This window comes from Abrus precatorius, unplaced genomic scaffold (assembly GCF_003935025.1).
Source record: "Abrus precatorius isolate BTA unplaced genomic scaffold, Abrus_2018 Scaffold7, whole genome shotgun sequence".
In the NCBI taxonomy this organism is placed as follows: domain Eukaryota; kingdom Viridiplantae; phylum Streptophyta; class Magnoliopsida; order Fabales; family Fabaceae; genus Abrus; species Abrus precatorius.
Window position 1 is genome coordinate 32,204,173 of NW_020874417.1, and position 20,443 is coordinate 32,224,615.

General features: G+C 36.0%; 2 protein-coding genes and 1 pseudogene across 5 annotated transcripts; 2 read left to right on the forward strand and 1 right to left on the reverse strand.

The window, feature by feature from the left end:
- The first annotated feature begins 944 nt into the window (after positions 1–944).
- LOC113871807 lies at positions 945–7,940 on the forward strand (annotated as a pseudogene).
- Positions 7,941–8,887: 947 nt separating this feature from the next.
- LOC113871641 (N6-adenosine-methyltransferase non-catalytic subunit MTB) lies at positions 8,888–14,146 on the forward strand. Of its 2 annotated transcripts, XM_027508741.1 has the most exons (8): positions 8,888–9,052; positions 9,140–10,759; positions 10,814–11,661; positions 12,087–12,170; positions 12,319–12,423; positions 12,553–12,661; positions 12,961–13,112; positions 13,412–14,145. In XM_027508741.1, exons 2-8 carry the CDS (start codon positions 9,235–9,237, stop codon positions 13,844–13,846), a joined length of 3,258 nt encoding a protein of 1,085 aa, XP_027364542.1. In that variant the 5' UTR covers positions 8,888–9,052; positions 9,140–9,234; the 3' UTR covers positions 13,847–14,145. The 2 variants fall into 2 exon arrangements, with proteins under 2 accessions (XP_027364542.1, XP_027364541.1); XM_027508740.1 differs by having other exon boundaries at positions 9,140–11,661; positions 13,412–14,146.
- A 634-nt stretch (positions 14,147–14,780) lies between these two features.
- Positions 14,781–20,174, reverse strand: LOC113872104 (sec-independent protein translocase protein TATB, chloroplastic). 3 transcript variants are annotated; one of them, XM_027509378.1, is made up of 6 exons: positions 19,740–20,174; positions 19,560–19,669; positions 17,868–17,927; positions 17,646–17,778; positions 15,223–15,369; positions 14,781–15,119 (listed from the first exon to the last, which is right to left on the reverse strand). In XM_027509378.1, exons 1-6 carry the CDS (start codon positions 19,954–19,956, stop codon positions 15,049–15,051), a joined length of 738 nt encoding a protein of 245 aa, XP_027365179.1. In that variant the 5' UTR covers positions 19,957–20,174; the 3' UTR covers positions 14,781–15,048. The 3 variants fall into 3 exon arrangements, with proteins under 3 accessions (XP_027365179.1, XP_027365177.1, XP_027365178.1); XM_027509376.1 differs by having other exon boundaries at positions 14,806–15,145; XM_027509377.1 differs by having other exon boundaries at positions 14,918–15,119; positions 15,223–15,378.
- Between the last annotated feature and the right edge of the window lie 269 nt (positions 20,175–20,443).

Sequence of the window (20,443 nt, forward strand, 5' to 3'; positions counted from 1 at the left end):
ATACACAACAACAAATACAACAATTAAAAATAAACTTGGTACTCTTTACTCTATTCATTTTGTAGTCTAATTATAACTCTTTGCTTAAAACTTCGATTGATGGCTTTTTTTTTTCTTACGGTTGATTTGATTTTATATAATTTTATTTAATAAAATTTAAGTAAGATCATTTATGTTTGTAACCTTTATCTTGAAAATAATTTTATAAGAAAATTTAATTTGAAATTTTCAACTCTCCATATATAGAAAAGTACATTTTTTAAAGAATAAAACTATTTTAGATCAAGATAATCAAACATGAGTTAGCTCATGAACTTACGTCTATTCAAAGCTCAAACGTAGGATAATTAAATTGCCATATAAAAATTAATATACTTTAATCTTTTAATTTTTTTATTTTGCTTTTAGCTTATAATTTTTTTATTTGATGTCAAATTAGTGCTAGTTATCAATTACAAGGAATAAGATTAAATTAAGACAAAATAAGGGTAAAATAAAATAAATTTAAAAAACTCAAGCTGCTTAACAAGATTTAATAATATAACAGTTTTGTTAATCATAATCTTTAGATTCAGGCCTAAACATATACAAATAACATATTTTTATTAAAACACATTTATTATATTAAAGATATAAAAATGAGAATTTATTTATTTTTATGGACTTGAATTCAATTTAACTTATGTTGACAAAATAAATAATTTAATATACGCAACACGTACCCACCACCAGATCCAGATCAAGCAGCAACATATTGCTATAAGGTTATTAATTGGTCCACAACGGCTCCCATGAAAGTACCATAAAGGTTGCCCAACAGCGCTCATGCAATTCTACAAATATCAACTCAAATCAAATGTCACATAAAACCCACTAAGTTTTTCTTTGACATATATACGTTGTCGCCAGACACTTTCTCATTAAGGTTGTCTTTTTCTCAAAAAATGGCAGCAGAAGTGGTGAAGAATGAAGGTGGTCTGAAAGTGAAGATCACTGGTAAAAGCCACGTGAAGCCCAACAAGGAAATTGGGAAGAAGGAGTATCAACTAGTGACGTTTGATCTTCCCTACCTAGCTTTCTACTACAACCAGAAGCTTCTTTTTTACAAAGGGAATGGGTTTGAGTTTGAGGGAATGGTGAAGAAACTGAAAGATGGGCTTAGTGTGGCCTTGGAAGATTTCCACCCACTAGCTGGCAAACTAGGGAAAGATGAAGAAGGGGTGTTTAGAGTTGAATATGATGATGACATGGCTGGTGTCGAGGTCATAGAGGCACTTGCTGATCACATTCCGGTGGCTCATCTAACTGTGCCTCAGAGTAACAGCATTTTGAAAGATTTGGTACCTTACACTGGGATCTTGAATTTGGAAGGGATGCACACGCCCTTGTTGGCAATACAGGTAATTTTATTTTATTTTATTTTTATTAGATATCAGAGTAACTCAATAATATCACACAGCTAAAATAGAGATGAGAAAAGAAGAACTAAACACAGTAATTTTACGTGAAAAATCCTCAATAGATAAAGAAAAAACCACGGACAAGACCAGAGAAATAATTTTATTAAGTGAAAGAAATATTACATTTTCTCTATATATACAAGGAGAGAACAATGACACTCTCTCTTAAAAAACAAGAAAAAACCCACTCACTAGGAACACTTCACAAGAGAATACTATTTTATCTCTCTGTATTTTTTCTCTCTATATATTAGGTGTTGCTTCTCGTGGGATTACACTCGATGGTGTTAGATGCATAAAATGAACGAATGAGGCTTACTATTTATAGGCAAAGCTTTAGCCTTTCTTTGTCTGGCAATAAATGCCACCGAAAAGCGTGCAGAAACTTTTGACAAAACATACAGCAATTTGTTTGACTTTTGTTATACATGATGTGAGACTAACAATTCTCCCACTTGAAGATTATGATTAAACTAATCATATTTAATCATATCTTCACACATTACAATTTTATGTTGAATCCAAAATCATCTCCCACTTAAAGTCACTTTTGTGATCTTTTCAATTTTTTTTTTCTTTCTCTTCTTGTCATTTCCTGCTACAATTACGTTTCTGATAGGCCATAGGAGGACCTGCACCATTTAAACTTGTCAGTATTGATTGGCTTTATTATAACATCTGCTAGGTTATCTTTTGTATGAGTCTTCTGTAGATCCACACTTCCTTCCTCCACTACTTCTCGAACAAAATGATATTGCACTCCTATGTGTTTTGTCCTAGAATGAAAGGCTCGATTTCTTGCAATGTGCAAGGCACTCTGACTGTTACAATACACTGTAATCTTTGGTTGCTTGTGCTCGAGTTCTTCCAATAATCTTTGTATCCAGATTGCTTCCTTGCATGCCCGAGTCGCTACTATGTATTCTGCTTTTATAGTAGATAAAGCTACAACAGATTGTAATTTAGATAACCAGCTTACTGCTCCTCCTACAAGTGTAAACACATAGCCTGTAGTAGATTTTCTTTTATCAAGATCACCTGCAAAATCAAAATCAACATATCCTCTGACAATAAACTCTGACCCTCCAAAACATAATACAGCACTGGAGGTTCCTTTAACATATCTCAGGATCCTTTTTACAACATTCCAATGCTCTTTACTAGGATCTGCCATGAACCTACTGACTGCTCCCATTGCTTGTGCAATGTCTAGTCTAGTACAAATCATGGCATACATAAGGCTTCCCACCGCTGATGCATACGGTACTCGAGACATTTCTATCCTCTCTGCTTCATTGCTAGGACCTATACTTGAGGATAATTTATAATTGATAGGGAGAGGGGTAAAAATTGGCTTACAGTCTTGCATGTTGAAGCACTGCAAAACTTTCAATAAGTAATTCTTCTGAGAGAGCCAAACTTTCCTATCTTTTCTGTCTCGGTGAATTTGCATCCCTAAAATCTTGTTTGCTGGTCCCAAGTCCTTCATATCAAACTCCCTAGCCAATTGTGCCTTCAATTTCTGGATTTGATATTTGTTGGGGCCTACAACCAACATGTCGTCCACATACAACAGTAAAATGATAAAAGTATCATTATCAAATCTCTTGTAGTATGTACAATGGTCTAAACACAGTCTGTTGTATTTGAGGCTCATAATGAAGGAATCAAATCTCTTGTACCAACATCTTGGCGCCTGCTTTAGACCGTACAGAGATTTAGTTAACCTGCAAACCAAGTTTTCTTTTCCTTATTCTTTAAAGCCTTCTGGTTGGAGCATATATATTTCTTTTTCAAGTTTTCCATGAAGAAAAGCAATCTTTACATCTAACTGTTCAAGATGTAAATCAAATGTAGCACACATAGTTAGGACTACTCTGATAGTGGTAAGTCTAACCACTGGAGAGAAAATTTCATTGAAATCAATGCCTTCTTTCTGAGCATATCCTTTGACCACCAGTCTAACACGATACCGCTCCACTTGATCATTGCCATCTCGTTTGATCTTGTAAACCCATTTGTTTCCAATGGCTTTTCGACCTTCTGGAAGTGTTACAAGTTTCCATGTCTTATTTCTATGTAAGACTTCCATTTCTTCCTGCATTGCTGTCATCCACAGAAAAGCATCTGGATTGCTCACAGCCTCTTGAAATGTTGACGGTTCTTCTTCTTCTGTTAGAAGACAATATGCATCGTGGCTTGCCATCACATAGTCTGAGTGCCAAGATGGTTTTCTTGTCTGACGTGATGATTTTCGAACTTCTCCATCATCAGCATTATCTGGTTCTTGTTCTTCGTGTTCTGGTTCTGCTTTAGAAGAATCATCTTCTCCAGACTTTCTATCTATCTGAACAGCAGTAGCTTCTTTAGAAGTGCTATCATTTTTCTGCTCACCTTGCAGTTCATTATCTGCAAAAATTACATCTCTGCTGACAATAACCACGCGGGCAGTGGGATCCCACAGGTGATACCCCTTAACACCATCAGCATAACCCAAGAATATACATTTCCTGGATTTTGGATCTAGCTTTGTTCTTTCTTGGGTGTTGTACATAACATACACAGGACAACCAAATACATGTAGAGAAGAGTAATCTACTGGCTTTCCTTTCCACACCTCCATTGGCATCTTAAGACCAATAGCAATTGATGGTGACCTATTTATCAAGTAACAGACAGTTTTGACTGCTTCTGCCCAGAAAGACTTGGTTAGACTCACAGTCTCCAACATAGCTCTTGTCTTCTCCAGGAGAGTTCTATTCATCTGCTCTGCTACACCATTCTGCTGAGGTGTATGTGGCACTGTGAATTGCCTCTGAATACTCTCTTGCTTGCAAAATGCAATAAATTCACCACTTGTATATTCTCTTCCATTGTCTGTCCTCAAGCACTTGATTTTCTTACCAGTTTCAAGCTCCACTTGTGCTTTAAACTCCTTAAATACTGGAAATACATCAGACTTCTTCTTGATTGGGCACACCCATAATCTCTTAGAATGATCATTAATGAAATATACAAAATATTTTGCTCCTCCTAGGGACATTTTTGGTGACTCCCAAACATCAGAATGAATCAAGTCTAATATATGTTTGCTTCTAGTAGTAGACTTATTAAATTTCAATCTATGCTGCTTACTAGTCACACAATGCTCACAAAAAGGTAAATTTACCAATTTGACCTCATGAAGGAGATTGCGGTTTGCAAGAATCTTCAAGCCACGTTCTGACATATGGCCCAATTTACGATGCCACATCATCGTCATTTCTTCTTGACTAGTTGAAGCAACTAATGCATCTACTGTCTGCAATGTATCTCCTAGAAGCATGTATAGATTAGTAGTAATTTTCTCTGCTTTCATCACTACTAAAGCACCTTTCACCACTTTCAAGATCTCACCTTCAATATGGGTCATACAACCGAGGTCATCTAATTGCCCTATAGACAATAGATTTTTCTTCAATCCCTTCACATTGCGTACTCCTTGAATTGTGCGAATAGTACCATCATACATTTTTAATTTGACGGTACCAACTCCAGCAATTTCTAAGGCATTATCATTTCCCATGTACACACCCATGTACATAGATTCTTCTGAGATAGGCTCATAAGTGCAAAATCAGTCTCGTTGTGGAGTCATATGCCATGTCGCTCCTGAATCCATTATCCAAACATCAGTGAGCTGTCTCCCTCCTTTAGAACTGATTGCTGCTTCGCTATACAGGATTTCTCCACCATCAAAGGTACTAGCAACACACCCTCTTGTTCCAGAAGACTTCTCCGGATTTTTCTTCTTATACCAACAATCTTTCTTCAGGTGCCCCTTCATGCCACAATTGTAGCATTTTAAAGTTCTTTCGTCTTCGAGACTTTGATCTACCATGGTTCTGGCTCCCACTGGGGCCACGCTCCGTTGATCTTCCCCTTGTCATCGTCAATGCTTCCACTTGCTTTGAACTTTCTTTACTATCTTCTTTATTTTTGCGTCTAGATTCTTCTTCAAGAATGGCTCTGGCAACATCATCAAAGTGCAAGCGACCAACAATATTATTATTTGTTATATTGATGATGAGTTGATCATACGAATCTGGCAATCTCTGAAGCAAAAGTTTGGCACGCTCATTTTCTGGTATTGTGAAATCTAACGCTATAAGCTGAGCAAACAACGTATTCAAATTGTTGATGTGGTACGTTACTGATGTGGACTCACTCATCCGAAGAGTATACAACCCCCTTTTCAAAAATATTCTATTGTGAAGTGATTTCACCTCATATAGTTTGATGAGGGTATCACAGATCTCCTTTGCAGTATCCTTTTCTGCAATGCTTGACAAAATTGAATCTGTCATTGCTAAGTGCAAGGTAGAAACAACGTTATTATCTATTTCTTTCCACTTTTCATCGATAATGTCATCGTGTCTACCTTCAATTGCTGTCGAACAATTTTTCTTTCTCAAAATTGCCTTTATCTTCAATTTCCACAGGGAGAAGTTACTCCCACTGAATTTCTCAATCTCAAATTTTGCCTTCATTTTTAACTAAACCGATTTACACAATTTCACCGTAAATAATACAGTATACGTGAACAGTATTGTATACTTTTACCGCGCACCAGAATAATTTCAATATACATTAACAATCACTATAAAAGTATACAACCACATCGTGAATAATATCGCAACGTCAACAATCAAGGATGATTCTCCAACAACAAGGAATTAATCTTTTCTGATGTGGAAGATCAGACTAAGCTGCAACCACAGAGCATACTAAGAATATCCTACCGAACCATCGGCTCTGATACCACTGTTAGGTACCAGAATAACTGAGTAATATCACACAGCTAAAATAGAGATAAGAAAAGAGGAACTGAACACAGTAATTTTATGTGAAAAACCCTCAACAGATAAGGGAAAAACCACGAGCAAGACCAGAGAAATAATTTTACTTAGTGAAAGAAATATTACACTTTCTCTCTATATACAAGGAGAGAACAATGACACTCTCTATTGAAAAACAAGAAAAAACTCACTCACTAGGAACACCTCACAGAAGAATATTATTTTATCTCTCTGTATTTTTTCTCTCTATATACTAGGTATTGCTTCTCGTGGGATTACATTCGATGGTGTTGGATGCACAAAATGGACGAAGGAAGCTTGATATTTATAAGCAAAGCTTCAGCCTTTCTTTGTCCGGCAATAAATGTCACCAAAAAGCATGCAAATTTTTTTTACAAAACATACAACAATTTGTTTGACTTTTGCTATACATGATGTGAGACTAACAATTTTAACATGTGTTTAAAAATATATAAGATTCACATAAATTTTATTGGATTGTTAATTAGCATTAGTGTTTAATCAAAGAAAACAAGTGATAATTGTGAAATTTATTGATCTTTTCTTAGTATTATAAATTCCTAAAGCAAAAGTAGTTGCTCTTGCTCGGAGTCTGGACCATCACATTCCTATGTACCAACAACGATCACAATCTGTTGCTATATAGTATTTATTTATTCTTTGCTTTCCTAATTCTCAATTCTCATGGGTTCATTGATAACAAGAATACAAGATGGTTTTATCCACAGCTAACTAAGCTCAAAGACGGACTCGCAATGGGGTGTGCGTTCAACCACGCGGTCCTTGATGGCACCTCCACGTGGCATTTTATGAGCTCATGGGCCGAGATTTGCCGCGGTGTTCCCTCCACGTCAGCACCGCCCTTCCTCGAACGGACCAAGCCACGAAACACGCGCGTGAAGTTAGACCTCGCCCCCCATTCGGGCCAAACCACCGCATCACACGGCGATGCGAAGCCCAAGCCTGGCCCACTACTGAGGGAAAAGATCTTCAGGTTTTCCGAGTCAGCCATCGAGAAATAAAGTCAACGGTCAACGAAAACCCTCCATCAGACAATTCAAAACTTTTCTCAACATTCCAAGCCCTCTCAGTGCATATTTGGCGCCACGTAAGCCATGCACGCAACCTCAAACCCGAAGAGCAGACCGTATTCACTGTCTTTGCGGATTGTCGGAAACGGGTTGACCCGCCAATGCCGTATACTTACTTTGGAAACCTTATTCAAGCAATATTTACCGTTACGGTAACCGGGTTATTGTTGACCCACCCGCCACAATTTGGTGCTTCGTTGATCCAGGAAGCCATTGAATCACACAATGCAGGAGCCATTGAGAAGCGTAACAAAGGGTGGGAAAATGCACCAAAGATGTTTCAATTCAAAGATGCTGGGGTTAATTCTGTGGCGGTGGGTAGTTCACCAAGGTTTAAGGTTTATGATGTGGATTTTGGATTGGGGAAGCCAGAAAATGTTAGGGGTGGATCTAATAACAAGTTTGATGGAATGATTTACTTGTATAAGGGGAAAAGTGGAGGGAGAAGCATTGATGTGGAGCTAACATTGGAGTCTCAAGCAATGGAGAGATTGGAGCAAGATAAGGAGTTTCTCGTAGAGGTTGTTTAGAGAACTATTATTATTTTCATTATAGATTGAATGAAGAAAAATTTAGGGTAAAAAAAAAAAAAAGACATTTGTAGTTTTGATATTTTCAAGTATTAAGTACTGTTTGTCCAGATTTTACTTCGTGCACTTTGTTCTCTTTTATGTGATTTGAGGGTTTGGTGTTATATTATCAGAAGACGTTTAATGTATGATAAAAGTGAATACGTTTTAAATTTTATACATACGATGTAGGATGCTAATTTTTAGTGGTTTAAATAATGTTAATTTTATACTACTGTTGAGTCATTCAACAATGTATCGTACATAAATTTTATATTAGGATGTTCAAAACTAAATTAATTTGTTTTTAAATTTTTTCTTTCTCATATAATTTTTTATCTTCTATATTAATAAATCCACCGTTATTTTATACTATTGGCCCTTGAAATCCACCATTAATAAATTTACCGTTGTTTTTAGATTGATGATGTAATTTCATATAAAAAAATTACATTATTTTGAAATGAACAAATTATCTTTGAGGCAAATTCAAAGCATTTTTATATGATTTTTTTTATAAAATTTAAATATATTAACTAACAAATCCCAATGCAATCGCATGAGATTTGATCGTATATATTCAACACATTTATCCAAATCTATATAAAACGGTAAATTTAAAATTCTAACTTAATATTATCTATAGTTATAGATTCAATTATTCATTTATTGAAAAAGAAATAACACTTAAAATATTATATAAATTGACACAATAAATATAAAAATTGGTATTAAGATGATGACAGTTAAAGTATAATAATATACAATAACATAAATATACAATTAATAGTTGTATTTATTTTATTATTGATTAGATTAGATTAAATTGATGTGTAATTTGACTTAAATATCAACTGAACTAGTTTTAAGGGATAGAAGATAAAAGATGGCCTGGAATCAGAGTGAGATTAGGGTGTTGTTAGGATCGGCCCGAACAAGTTATTCAATTTAGAGTTCTATAAATAGCGTCGAAAGGGGTATTCTTGGCTAAGAGAAAGTTAGAAGCCCCTCTTCTTCTTTCCCTCTCTGCACTCGCCACCCACTGTGATTGTCAACTCCATTCCCCTTCGCCGGTAAGACCCTCCGTTTCCCCATCTCAATTTTCCTTACCATACCAATAATAAGCAAAATTTTCATTTATTTTCTCGTACAAATTACAGATATTTAAGAAAAACAATCCATAGTTTGGGCGAATTCACGCGCCCCCGAGAAAGTTCCAGAGAAACACATTTAGGTTAAATTTTGGTATTCGGGGATGGATTCGAGTGATAGTGGGCGTGGTTACTCGAAACGAGAGAGGGACGAGGAGGATTGGGAGTTTAGCGATAAGAGGAAAGAGAGGTCGAGAAAGTACGTCAATAATGGGGAAGAGGGTGAAGGTTCTGATGGGAGTGGAAGGAGGAAGCGCTCTAGCAGAACTGATAGTGATGATTACGATTCGCGTTCTAAGCAAGGGGTGAAGAAGAGGCACGAGGAGAGCACGTTGGAAAAGTTGAGTAGTTGGTATGAGGATGGAGAGTTTGATGGTGCTGATAAGATTCCCAGGAAGCGTGAAGGTGATTTTCAGGATGTGAATACTAAAGAGGATTATAGGTACTCGGAGAAGAGTGAAGGTAGTAGTGGCCGTGATAAGGGTGGTCACGGGTCTTCTGAGCAGGGGAGGATTTCTAGAAGGAAGTGGGATGAAGTTGACACTGGGGGTGCGAGGAGGACGCAAGATGGTGCTTCTGAGAAAGGGGATTCCAGAAGTGCTAAGGGTTCTGAGGCTAAGCGTGATGGTTCTAGGGATAGGGAGAGGAGTGGATCTACTAGGAGTGAACAAGGGGAGGGTAAAGCTTCTGGTGAGAGGGTTGGTAAATCCAGTGGTAAAGAAGATAGAAGAGGTGATTCGGAGAGAGGGAAGAGTAAAGGGAAGTCGGAGCAGCTGGAGGTTGGTCGTGAGGAGAGGGTTGAGAAGCCCAGGCAGCACAGAACGCCCAGTGGTTATGATGGAGCTGAAGCCTGGGATAGGTCGGGGAATGCAGATGAGGATGGGAACTTGCGGGTTAGGGATAAAGCTACTAGGGAAACTGGGAACTCGAACAAGTCCAGGACTCCTGAGAGGAGTGGAAAACGCCATCAAGATTCTGAAAACTCGGAGGCAGATTATGAACGAAGTGGTAGCTTTAAAAGGAAGGAACCTGAGAGTGATGGCTATAAGGATGATAGATCCAAAGGAAAAGATGATACTTGGAATGACAGGAAGAAGGATAGGGAAAGTTCTAAAGAAAGTTGGAAAAGGAGACAGCTGAGTAATGTTGACAAAGATTCGAAAAATGAGGAGAGTGGTTTAGATGACAACAGAGAATGGGAGTTGCCTAGACATGGTTATGACAGGATGGACAATGACAGGCCTCATGGACGGTTTGGGAGTAGAAAAGATGGGAGCAGGGGGGAAGCTGTTAAAACATCTACAAAGTTTGGGATTTCAAATGACAATTATGATGTGATAGAGATCCAGACCAAGTTCTTTGACTATGGGAAACCAGAGTCTATGTCCAACCATACCAAGAGAAGCGAAGCTAATCAACAGTACAATGTTAAATCAGGTGCTAATGATGAAGAGTGGGCATATCATCAGGAAGAAAGAGCTAGAAAGAGTGACTTACCTGGTTCTGGGACACCCGGTGAAGATCCAAAGGATAGATATGCTGACGATGACTATGAATTTTATGGGGGAAGAGGAAGAGGTCAGAAAGGTGCTGTGTCTGCTCGCAGTACTGGGAGCCAAAGTTCTAGTAGTGGTGGCTCACAACCTCAATATGGAAACCTGGACTCTGGATCCTTTAACAGAGCTGGTCCACAAGGAATGAAAGGGAACAGGGTTGGTAGAGGTGGAAGGATTAGGCCAACTGGGAGAGACAACCAGCAGGTTGGAATGCCATTGCCAATGATGGGATCACCCTATGGACCTCTTGGAATTCCTCCACCTGGGCCAATGCAGCCTCTTTCACATGGAATGTCACCTGCTCCTGGTCCACCAATTTCGCCTGGAGTCTTCATTTCACCATTTACTCCAGCTGTTTGGCCTGGAGCACGAGGTGTTGATATGAATATAATGGGTGTTCCACCTGCTGTGTCTCCTGTACCCTCAGGTCCAAGATTCAACCCTGCTAATATAGGGAACCCACCAAATCCTGCAATGTATTATAACCAATCAGGCCCTGGAAGGGGAATTCCACCAAGCATTTCTACACCTGGTTTTAATCCTACAGGATCAATGGCTCGAGGAGCCCCTCCTGATAAAACTCCAGGGGGATGGGTTCCTCCTAAAAGTGGTGGAACTCTGGGTAAAGCTCCTTCCAGAGGTGAACAGAATGATTATTCCCAAAATTTTGTTGACACTGGTATGCGACCACAGAATTTCATTAGGGAGCTTGAGCTCACAAATGTTGTAGAGGACTACCCGAAGCTTAGGGAGCTTATACAGAAAAAGGATGAGATTGTGGAAAAATCTGCATCTGCACCTATGTATTACAAGAGTGATCTGAAAGAATTTGAACTGTCTCCAGAGTTCTTTGGGACAAAGTTTGACGTCATTCTTGTAGATCCCCCATGGGAGGAGTATGTGCACCGTGCCCCTGGTGTTGCTGACCACATGGAGTACTGGACCTTTGAAGAAATAATGAATCTCAAGATTGAGGTCAGCTATTATTCTGTCTGCACAACACATTCTTATACTTGTTCAGCTGAGAAGTTCTATCCTGCTTAGATTTCAAATTCAAATGAAAGTCTTTATGAGTGAACTGGTTGGGCTAACTACTAATTATTTTTAGTACCCTATGGTGCAATAAAAGATAAGAATAAAAATGGTAAAGTGGTAAGAGTGTGTGTGGGGTATTCGAGCATTTGCTTACCTTCTAAATTGCATTTTTTGAAGTGGTTCTCATCATATAATGATCTATCACTATCAGAGTTCCTTTAAAAATTAGTTGCATATATTAGTTTGTTATATATTATTAGTACATTGCCGTAAAATGCTACCTTCGTTTTGGTTTCCTTGTATGAGTGCATAGTATTGTTATCTTTTAGAGTTAGACATCTCATTTGTTTTGTTCCTTGTTTTAGGCTATAGCAGATACCCCTTCTTTCATCTTCCTTTGGGTGGGTGATGCTGTGGGCCTTGAACAAGGTCGTCAATGTCTAAAGAAGGTACACTATTTGAATATTGGAATTTCCTATGGGATTTTGCTTTAATCGTTTGTTATGGTTCTTATCATACCATATTTATGTCTTCTGTTGCTTGATCTCTATCCTTATATTCTTTTTTCTTCTTGGGGGTGGGGCTGGGTTTCTACAGTGGGGATTTCGTAGGTGTGAAGATATATGTTGGGTAAAGACAAACAAAAGTAATGCAACTCCTGGACTGCGGCATGATTCACATACTTTGTTTCAGCATTCAAAGGTGAGTTAAAATTTGTCTCATGTACATCTACAGCTTCATTTCAACATTTGTGCTATTGTATATAGTTATTTTTATACTAAGTAAATAGAGTAGTCTTCCTTATACTGTTTTTGTTTTGGTGTGGTGAAGGAACATTGCTTGATGGGCATAAAAGGAACTGTTCGTCGAAGTACTGATGGCCACATAATTCATGCCAACATTGACACGGATGTAATTATTGCTGAGGAACCTCCATATGGTTAGTATGGTCAATTGTGCCTATAAAATAAACAATCTTAATTATCTTTATACATGAATTTTGCTTTCCTCTCTCTCTCTCTCTCTCTATCTATCTATCTGTGTATATATATGTGTGTGTGTGTGTGTGTGTTGGAAATAAGTTGGAAAAGTTATATACTTAAAACCAGAACACCAAAATCATGTAGAAGTTGTTTTAAGATAAAATGCCCGGTTTCTTACAGTGCCTTCAATGGTGGTTGTGTTTCTTATGGAAGAATAAAATGGTCATCTCTTCAAATTCTTCCTCGTATCTTGCAGGTTCAACTCAAAAGCCTGAAGATATGTATAGGATTATTGAACACTTTGCCCTTGGAAGGAGGAGACTTGAACTATTTGGTGAAGATCACAATATCCGAGCTGGCTGGCTTACTGTTGGTAAAGAATTGTCATCTTCAAATTTCAATAAAGAGGTAAGATATTTGAAATGCTAGTATATACTTACATGACTTCTAAAGTTGATGCTAGTACAAACACACGTGGTCTGATAATAAAATTTTGAAAGCCCATCTTATACTTAGACTCGTGGTAATAAAGCGTTTTTATTTTGACTTTATTTCCTCCAGCATTTTTAGACTTTATTCTATCTTGTTTGGATATACAATCCGTTGACTTTGACAGAGTTTGTACTTAATATTTTGTGTGTTGCTTGATTTCGATAGTTTGTGTTCTCCTGACTGATCAACCATTGATTGAATTTGGATAAATTCAGGCATATGTCAAGAATTTTGCTGACAAAGATGGGAAAGTTTGGCAGGGAGGTGGGGGAAGAAATCCACCTCCGGAGGCACCTCATCTGGTGGTGACCACTCCTGATATAGAGGCTCTTAGGCCAAAGTCACCAATGAAGAATCAGCAACAACTGCAGCAGCAGCAATCAGTATCCATTTCTTTGACATCAGCTAGCGCGTCAAGCAGAAGGCCTGCTGGGAATTCTCCACAGAATCCGGCTGCACTTGGTGTCAGCCAAGACTCCTCTAGCTCAAACCCTTCTACTCCAGCTCCTTGGGCACCTCTGGAGGGCTTTAAAGGACGTGAGGGCTCTATGTTGCCTTCAGATGATAAAGTAATGGATATGTATGGGTTTAATGGACCATCCACAGGCTATCTAGATTTTGAATCTTACAGACAAATGAATATGTTGTAGCATAACTCTCTCAGGATAAATTGCATGATAATGCATCGTGTAATTTTTTTCCCCACCAATATCAATGGGAAGAAAATTATTCGCAATTTGTCTATGCATTCTTTTGGTAGCATTGGCGATTGTTTAATCAGGGGAATAAACAAAAGCGTTGGATTACTGTAAAATTAGTCACATTTCGTGTATTATTTTATCGAATGCTCTAAAAGAATATAATTTTGATTCATTTGCTTCCGGTGGAAGTGGAAGCGTTGACCTTTCGGAGGGTTAAACCAAAAGTATATATAAGCCTGTTGTTTAGTTCAAATTGTTTTTTATTTAGTTTCAGGTTGTTGGATTTTTAAAAGTTTTTCTTATTGTAGGTATATTTCAACGTTGAGGGGTAAAAATTAAAAAGAAAAACGTAAAATTGAGCCGTTGTACATTATGAGTAGAATGACTCAATTACAAGATCTATCTGCAATTAAGAAAATCAGATTTGTTATCAAAACATAAATTAAAAAAGCATTTCAACAATAGCAAAAAAAAAATGGCATTTCAACAATTAAAATACGGTTCTAAAGGGTAATGGAAAATTACCTGGCCATCATTATCATTTTTTATATTTTATTTCATAAATTGCTACAACATTTGTTAAATATTAATTATATAGCAAGTTTCAAACATTGCTTGCAAAATCTCATGACAATACCTGATAACTTATCGTAACCCAGAGGTATTCATGAACCAAACAAGTATCTTAGCAAATTCCGAATGCATGCTTATCATTTTTTATCTTTCTTTATTAGACAAACGTTAACTAATATCTTAAAAGCACTACCTAAAATATCAAAATTGCCTAGTTTTTATTAAGAAGTATTACTAATGCACTCCCACTATAATTTTTAATGTATTTCCAGTATAATTTTTAATAAAAACTTTATATCTGTTAATTTCTCAAGGCACTATATCTGTTAATTTCTCAAGGCACTGTTAACAGGACCCTTATAATTATTTCTGTTGCTGTTAAGATATAGAAAAAAAGGCAGACAAACAGCATTGGTAACTCATTAACTATAAATTCAGAAACACGCTACGTTTCAATGGTTTTCTTCTTTACTTTTTACATAATTCTAGTGACTACAAGGTAACAAAATTGCGTGACCCATCACTAGTGCCCACATTCGGGCACTGAAGTGATAACTTGACGAGTTACTTTGTACTCCCTACGAATCCCGAGGTAATGTCTCATTTTCTGGCTTCTGAGGTGGAGGCACAGTAGTAGCTGTTTCCTTAGCTGCACACCATGATTAAGCCAATCATCTAAAAGGTAAGAAAGACAAAGAAGGATAGAATGAGGGAGAGAAAAACAGAGAAAAGTTTCACCAAAAAGGACTAACCAGGAGGCTGGATTTGAGGTTCAATCTTGGCTTCTTGAGGAGGAGGTGACTGCTCCTGCTGTTGTGCAGCAGCTGCCTTTAGCTGCTCCTCTGTAATCTTAAGATACTCCTCAGAGCTGTATGCTCTAATTGGATCTCGTGTACCATCTGCGTTATCAGATATTAAAAGTATATTCTGGTATTTGGTATCAAGTATGTATATTGGCAATTTAACAACGTATAAAATTAAGCACAAGATAGAATCTCTTTGTTACATGTAGAAATAATGATATTTATTAACCATGCAAGTGATAAAAGTAACCACAAGATAGAATGTCTTTTTACATGTAGAAATAATGGTATTTATTAACCATGCAAGTGATAAAAATAACCACAATGTACTTGGTGTTTATGCAATGATCATTATGCTCCATTTGGTTCTCGGAAGCATCAACAGGAACTTAAAAATTCTCAAAAACCATATTGGATTTGATTAAAAAAGGGTGCAGTTTATTCTTAGAAAGAAAAAAACTTATGTAACTATATCTGTACAAGGGAATTGCGCTCTTGTGCCAAGTAATAATTCACTTTCTTGGATAAAAATGTTAATGAGAACCTATACATGAGAATATTGCATTTATGAAGTGTGTCTATTTCTGTCAGCATTTTGGACCTTGCTACTAAACTAGTTGTTACAGGGGCCAGAAGTTCATACAAACATGACCTGACAATCTAAAGATAAATATCAGCAGAGTTAACAACCATACTCTGCTTCTTTGTCTATTCAGATTAACATTAATCTAAAAGGAAATGTATTTTTATCTTGTTGCTAGCTCAAACATACTGTAGGTGCTGTATTAAGAATACAGAAAGGGAAATAATCTCAAACCTAACATCCAAATGCTACATAAGCTTCAGAGTAGTGTCCATAGTCAAGTCTTCATTAAATCATTATGATCTGATTTCTTCATTTAGAACTGTTAGTAGCATGTTTCTTCTATTTTTAATGTTGACCCACTTTTTTATTATAGGGAGGTCTTAAGGGACACCTAAGGGTATGAGAAGTGTAGGGTAGCCACAGCTCCTTGTTAAAAGCCAGGAGAGATACGAATTGAGCTATTTAATGGTTCCAATTTGCATGCAAGTGCAAATTCAATTTATTTCTTGGATGAAAAGAACATTTATTCTTTTGAAGCACAGATTATGCATACATGTGGCAAAAAAAAATTCAATCCATACATGATATGTGCAACAAAGAAATTTCCCATTAGGTAGGATTGTCCTCAGGTGCTTGGCTATAGTGAATCCTATGATATGAATTGATTTTTATTATTTTTTAATGTAAATATTTCAGTACCAACAGTGTTTGTGTTACTGTTTTTATTTCATAATTAAAATTTAATTGTTTTTAATAATCCTTAGTTAATTAGTTAAGAAACAAGTATTTATTAAATTAACAAATCCATTGGTTCTTTGTACTTCACTCATTATTAATTGTCTTAAGTCATCATTAAGAATACTAACAAAGAAAGTAAAAAATAGTATTATTGCATAATTATTAAGTAAAAGTAAATTTTAAATGAGTGATTAATCATATGGTCAAGGATTAAATCATCAAAAATATAAAATTAAAAAAAGATTAAGGAGCTCTTAGATGAAATCAAAATCCTAGGCAAATTCATAATTGATAAATCTTTTGAGTGCTCACTAAATTTTCCTCTTGCTTCACGTTCATTCATTTTAAACTACAATCTTATCTTCTTTTTTATTGGTCTTAATAATGAAAGTTTAACAAATCCAATATCACTGGAATAGTATCTATAGAACAATATTAAGAGTCTTAAATATTCTTTTTTACTATCATTGATAAATACATTGGATTGGAGATTAAAACTCACAATATGAAGGAACAAGGATATGCCTCATAAGGTTGGGGGATCAACTGTTTGGGTTGAGTCTAATTTCATTTTCTTTTAATTTTCATTTCTATTTTTGTTTTCAAAGAAAATTCAAGAATATGCACAACCAAGTTGTTTGGTTTTTTATCCATTTGTATTGGTTCTATTTTTTGGTAAGTGTTAGGCACACATTCTTTTAAACACACTCTTAATTATTAATTAAAATTTATTGAAAACTACAAAATTATAAAAGAAAATCATCAAATTAAGAATAAGAAAAAAGTGATAATTATGTATTTTTTATAATTTTTAATAAATCTTAACTAATAACTAAGAGTGTGTTAAAAGATATATTGCTAGTATTTTTCTTTTCTGATTTTTATCAACTTCTATAATCTTTGATAGCTAAGAAGTAGAGTAAGATAATTATTGTTGTAGTTAAGTGATGGTAATTGACTTTGACAGCATGCATAAGATGATATATCAATCAGGTAGACCAATCAAGTTTTAATAAAAAAAGAAAACAAAATTAATTAGATTACTCACTGGAATCAACAGTGGATGATGGAGTTGATGCGGCATTGCGTACACTGGAACTATATGTGTTCTGGGTTGGACTTAAACTGTCATCAAGGCCAATCTCCCGTTCAAGTGTACTCTTAAATTCCCTTGAAACATCCTAAGGGGAAAAATGGCAAGCAATAACATAAAAAAATCTATCTAATAGACTCGGCATAATAAATTTGTGCTAAAGTATTTAGCACCAACCTGAAGCTCTCTAATGGTGGGTTGAAATGCACGCAATGTTTTTCCCAGATTTCGAGCAACCTGCATTCAATGACTCAGTTGAACCCCAGGGTGTTAAGAGAAGGAGGAAAAAAAGATTAACATCATTACCAATAACAACAACAAATATTTGACAAAACAACGTAAACAAGGAATCCAATAAGGCTCAAAGTGCCACTATAGTGAATGACCGAGTTCCAACAGTTGAAGTTAATGTCATTCAATAATAATGATTAGAGAATGTAGACAATTTTTATAACTCGAGGGGCAGAAAACTTAGCTTCCATGCAAAATTCTCTCAAGCAAAGCAAGTAGGTGGAGCAACCTATTATCTTTTATGGTTTCACTGTAAACTATATAAAGAAATGGAACCCTATCCTATCGTATAGATAAAGCCAAAACCCAAAGGGGTACACATCTCCAATAAGGTTAGCACAAAGAATAAAGAAATCTCCGACCTCAAGAAAACCCATCATCTGGAATAGTGTCATACTCATACATTTTCAAGTATTCTACTTATGTAAACCCCCATCAACCGATGTGTAACTTCATAATTTTTTCTACAAGAAACAAAGACACCACTAATGGCCAATAGGTTTGGTGCAATGGTCCATGTTAACCTCCAATTACATAGCATGAAACAACAGGATTCTTCAAGTCCATTGTACACCATTACACACATTCACTGTGATGAACTACATTTAAAAAGTAATTTGTCAAAAAAAAGAAAAAAACAGCCTTTCGGCTATCTACAGAATACATGCCATCACTATTATCAACAAAGATTGAGATTTAAGTACATCTATCTCCCATCAGTTCAACCTAATGATGTTTAAGATGAATAATGAGAAAAAAACAGAGAGCATGTATTAACATGCCTCCCTTTTCTGTGTTGCTTAGCAGTAAGAAAGAGAAAGACCAAAGTAGTTTGATTCATACAAAAACATGAACATCGAGTTTCAAGCAGATTGAATAACTGTTTAGGTAATCATTTCCATCAGCATCTAACTATTACTTGGTTTCCTGGAGGTTTTGCTCTTGTACTTGAGATTTCACATGTAGCATATAACAAGCCTATTTCCTAAGTAACAGTATACAGGAGTGTTAATTCTTGATCACTTAAACCTACATAGAAAACTCTTGTGCAAACCACAGAATTAACAAATATCAACAAATGACAGCCTGAATAAATGTTACTAACACATCATTCCTCTAGCATAAGAATGCAACTTTGATTTACAATTAAGCTATGAGAAAAATAATGAAGTGTTATTTATGAGTGTTTGAGATAAAACCGCTCTTGGACCAACAAAACTGTTAGGACTTAAGACGACCGGTTCCTTCACAAGGTACCAAAGCCTGTATCACAAAGTGATCCAAGGATTCAAAGCTTCCTTCCTCCATTTTCAGCATAGAAATTGAAGTTTACAATTTCATGTTTCAGCACAAGTTATTGATTGTTGATAATATATATTTTATCCACCCCCAAGCCATTATTAAAAACCATTCTTCAACCTCCACTCAACAGCACTTCTTCTTTAACAATTAAAATCACTAAATATTAAAACATTATAGAAAGTCATTCAAAACTCTTCAACTAATCCTAATAGGCATGGTTTTTAAACATAAGAATGATACCAAAGCAAGAGTCATGTAGACACTCATCAAACTTACCTCAGCAAGACCTTTAGGACCAAAAACCAACAAAGCTACGACCCCAATGACCAGAACTTCAGGAGCTCCAACCCCAAAGAGAGACGCATGAACCACCTTACCCTTTCTATCTGTAAATGGCTATAATGAGCTCCACAAACATGAAAAACACAACCCCACATGAGATATATCGATCGTTACCTATGTGAAGAAGAGGTTTTAGCTTAGTCGAGATACCCATATGCTTTAAACCAATCCAGGGCGAGAAAAGGCCTCGACCCAGTGGAGAGAGCAACGGAGAGAGATGAAAATGTTGAAATTTTGAATGTGAAATTGTAGAAGACGACACTGACACTGCACAAGTACCCAGTTTCGGACATAACATTGATGAAGAAGCCATTGCCAAGGATGGTGTCATTTCGAAGACTATGTTGTTTCTTCGAAGATTTTGATGAATGTGGAATAAGAAATGCTGCGCACAAACAATCCTATCTCCAATTGAATGGTCAAATCAAAAGTATTTCTATTATTACCAATCGGGCTTATTATTGATTTGGGGATTTTCTTACTAATTTTCCCAAAACCTTATCTTTGCAGTGATAGTTATTTTTGCAGCAAGAATTCAAACGATACTCACTTCCGGACATAATCATGGCTTGTTTAGGAATTGACCACTGTGTGTGAAAAAACATTAAATATGTTTTATTATATTTTAAAAATTCTTCAAACAAATATTTTAAATTAATAATATTTTTAATATAATGAATATTTTATTTTTATAATTTTTTATATTCTATTTTTTTAACGTTTTTTCAAGAACACGTGTTAAAAAAATTAAAATATAGTAAATTTTTATCAAACTTATACTATTTAATATTATTAAATACAAAATTATACATACATAT

Bases quoted from the DNA above. Each gene is read 5' to 3' on its own strand.
- LOC113871641 (XM_027508740.1), top strand. From the start codon at position 9,235: ATGGATTCGAGTGATAGTGGGCGTGGTTACTCGAAACGAGAGAGGGAC. The intron at 12,171-12,318 runs GTACACTATTTG...GGGTTTCTACAG, and splicing joins GTCGTCAATGTCTAAAGAAG to TGGGGATTTCGTAGGTGTGA. The intron at 12,662-12,960 runs GTTAGTATGGTC...CGTATCTTGCAG, and splicing joins TGCTGAGGAACCTCCATATG to GTTCAACTCAAAAGCCTGAA.
- LOC113872104 (XM_027509376.1), bottom strand. From the start codon at position 19,956: ATGACACCATCCTTGGCAATGGCTTCTTCATCAATGTTATGTCCGAAA. The intron at 17,928-19,559 runs GTAAGTTTGATG...CATTGAATGCAG, and splicing joins GTCCTAAAGGTCTTGCTGAG to GTTGCTCGAAATCTGGGAAA. The intron at 15,146-15,222 runs GTTAGTCCTTTT...CTTACCTTTTAG, and splicing joins ACCTCAAATCCAGCCTCCTG to ATGATTGGCTTAATCATGGT.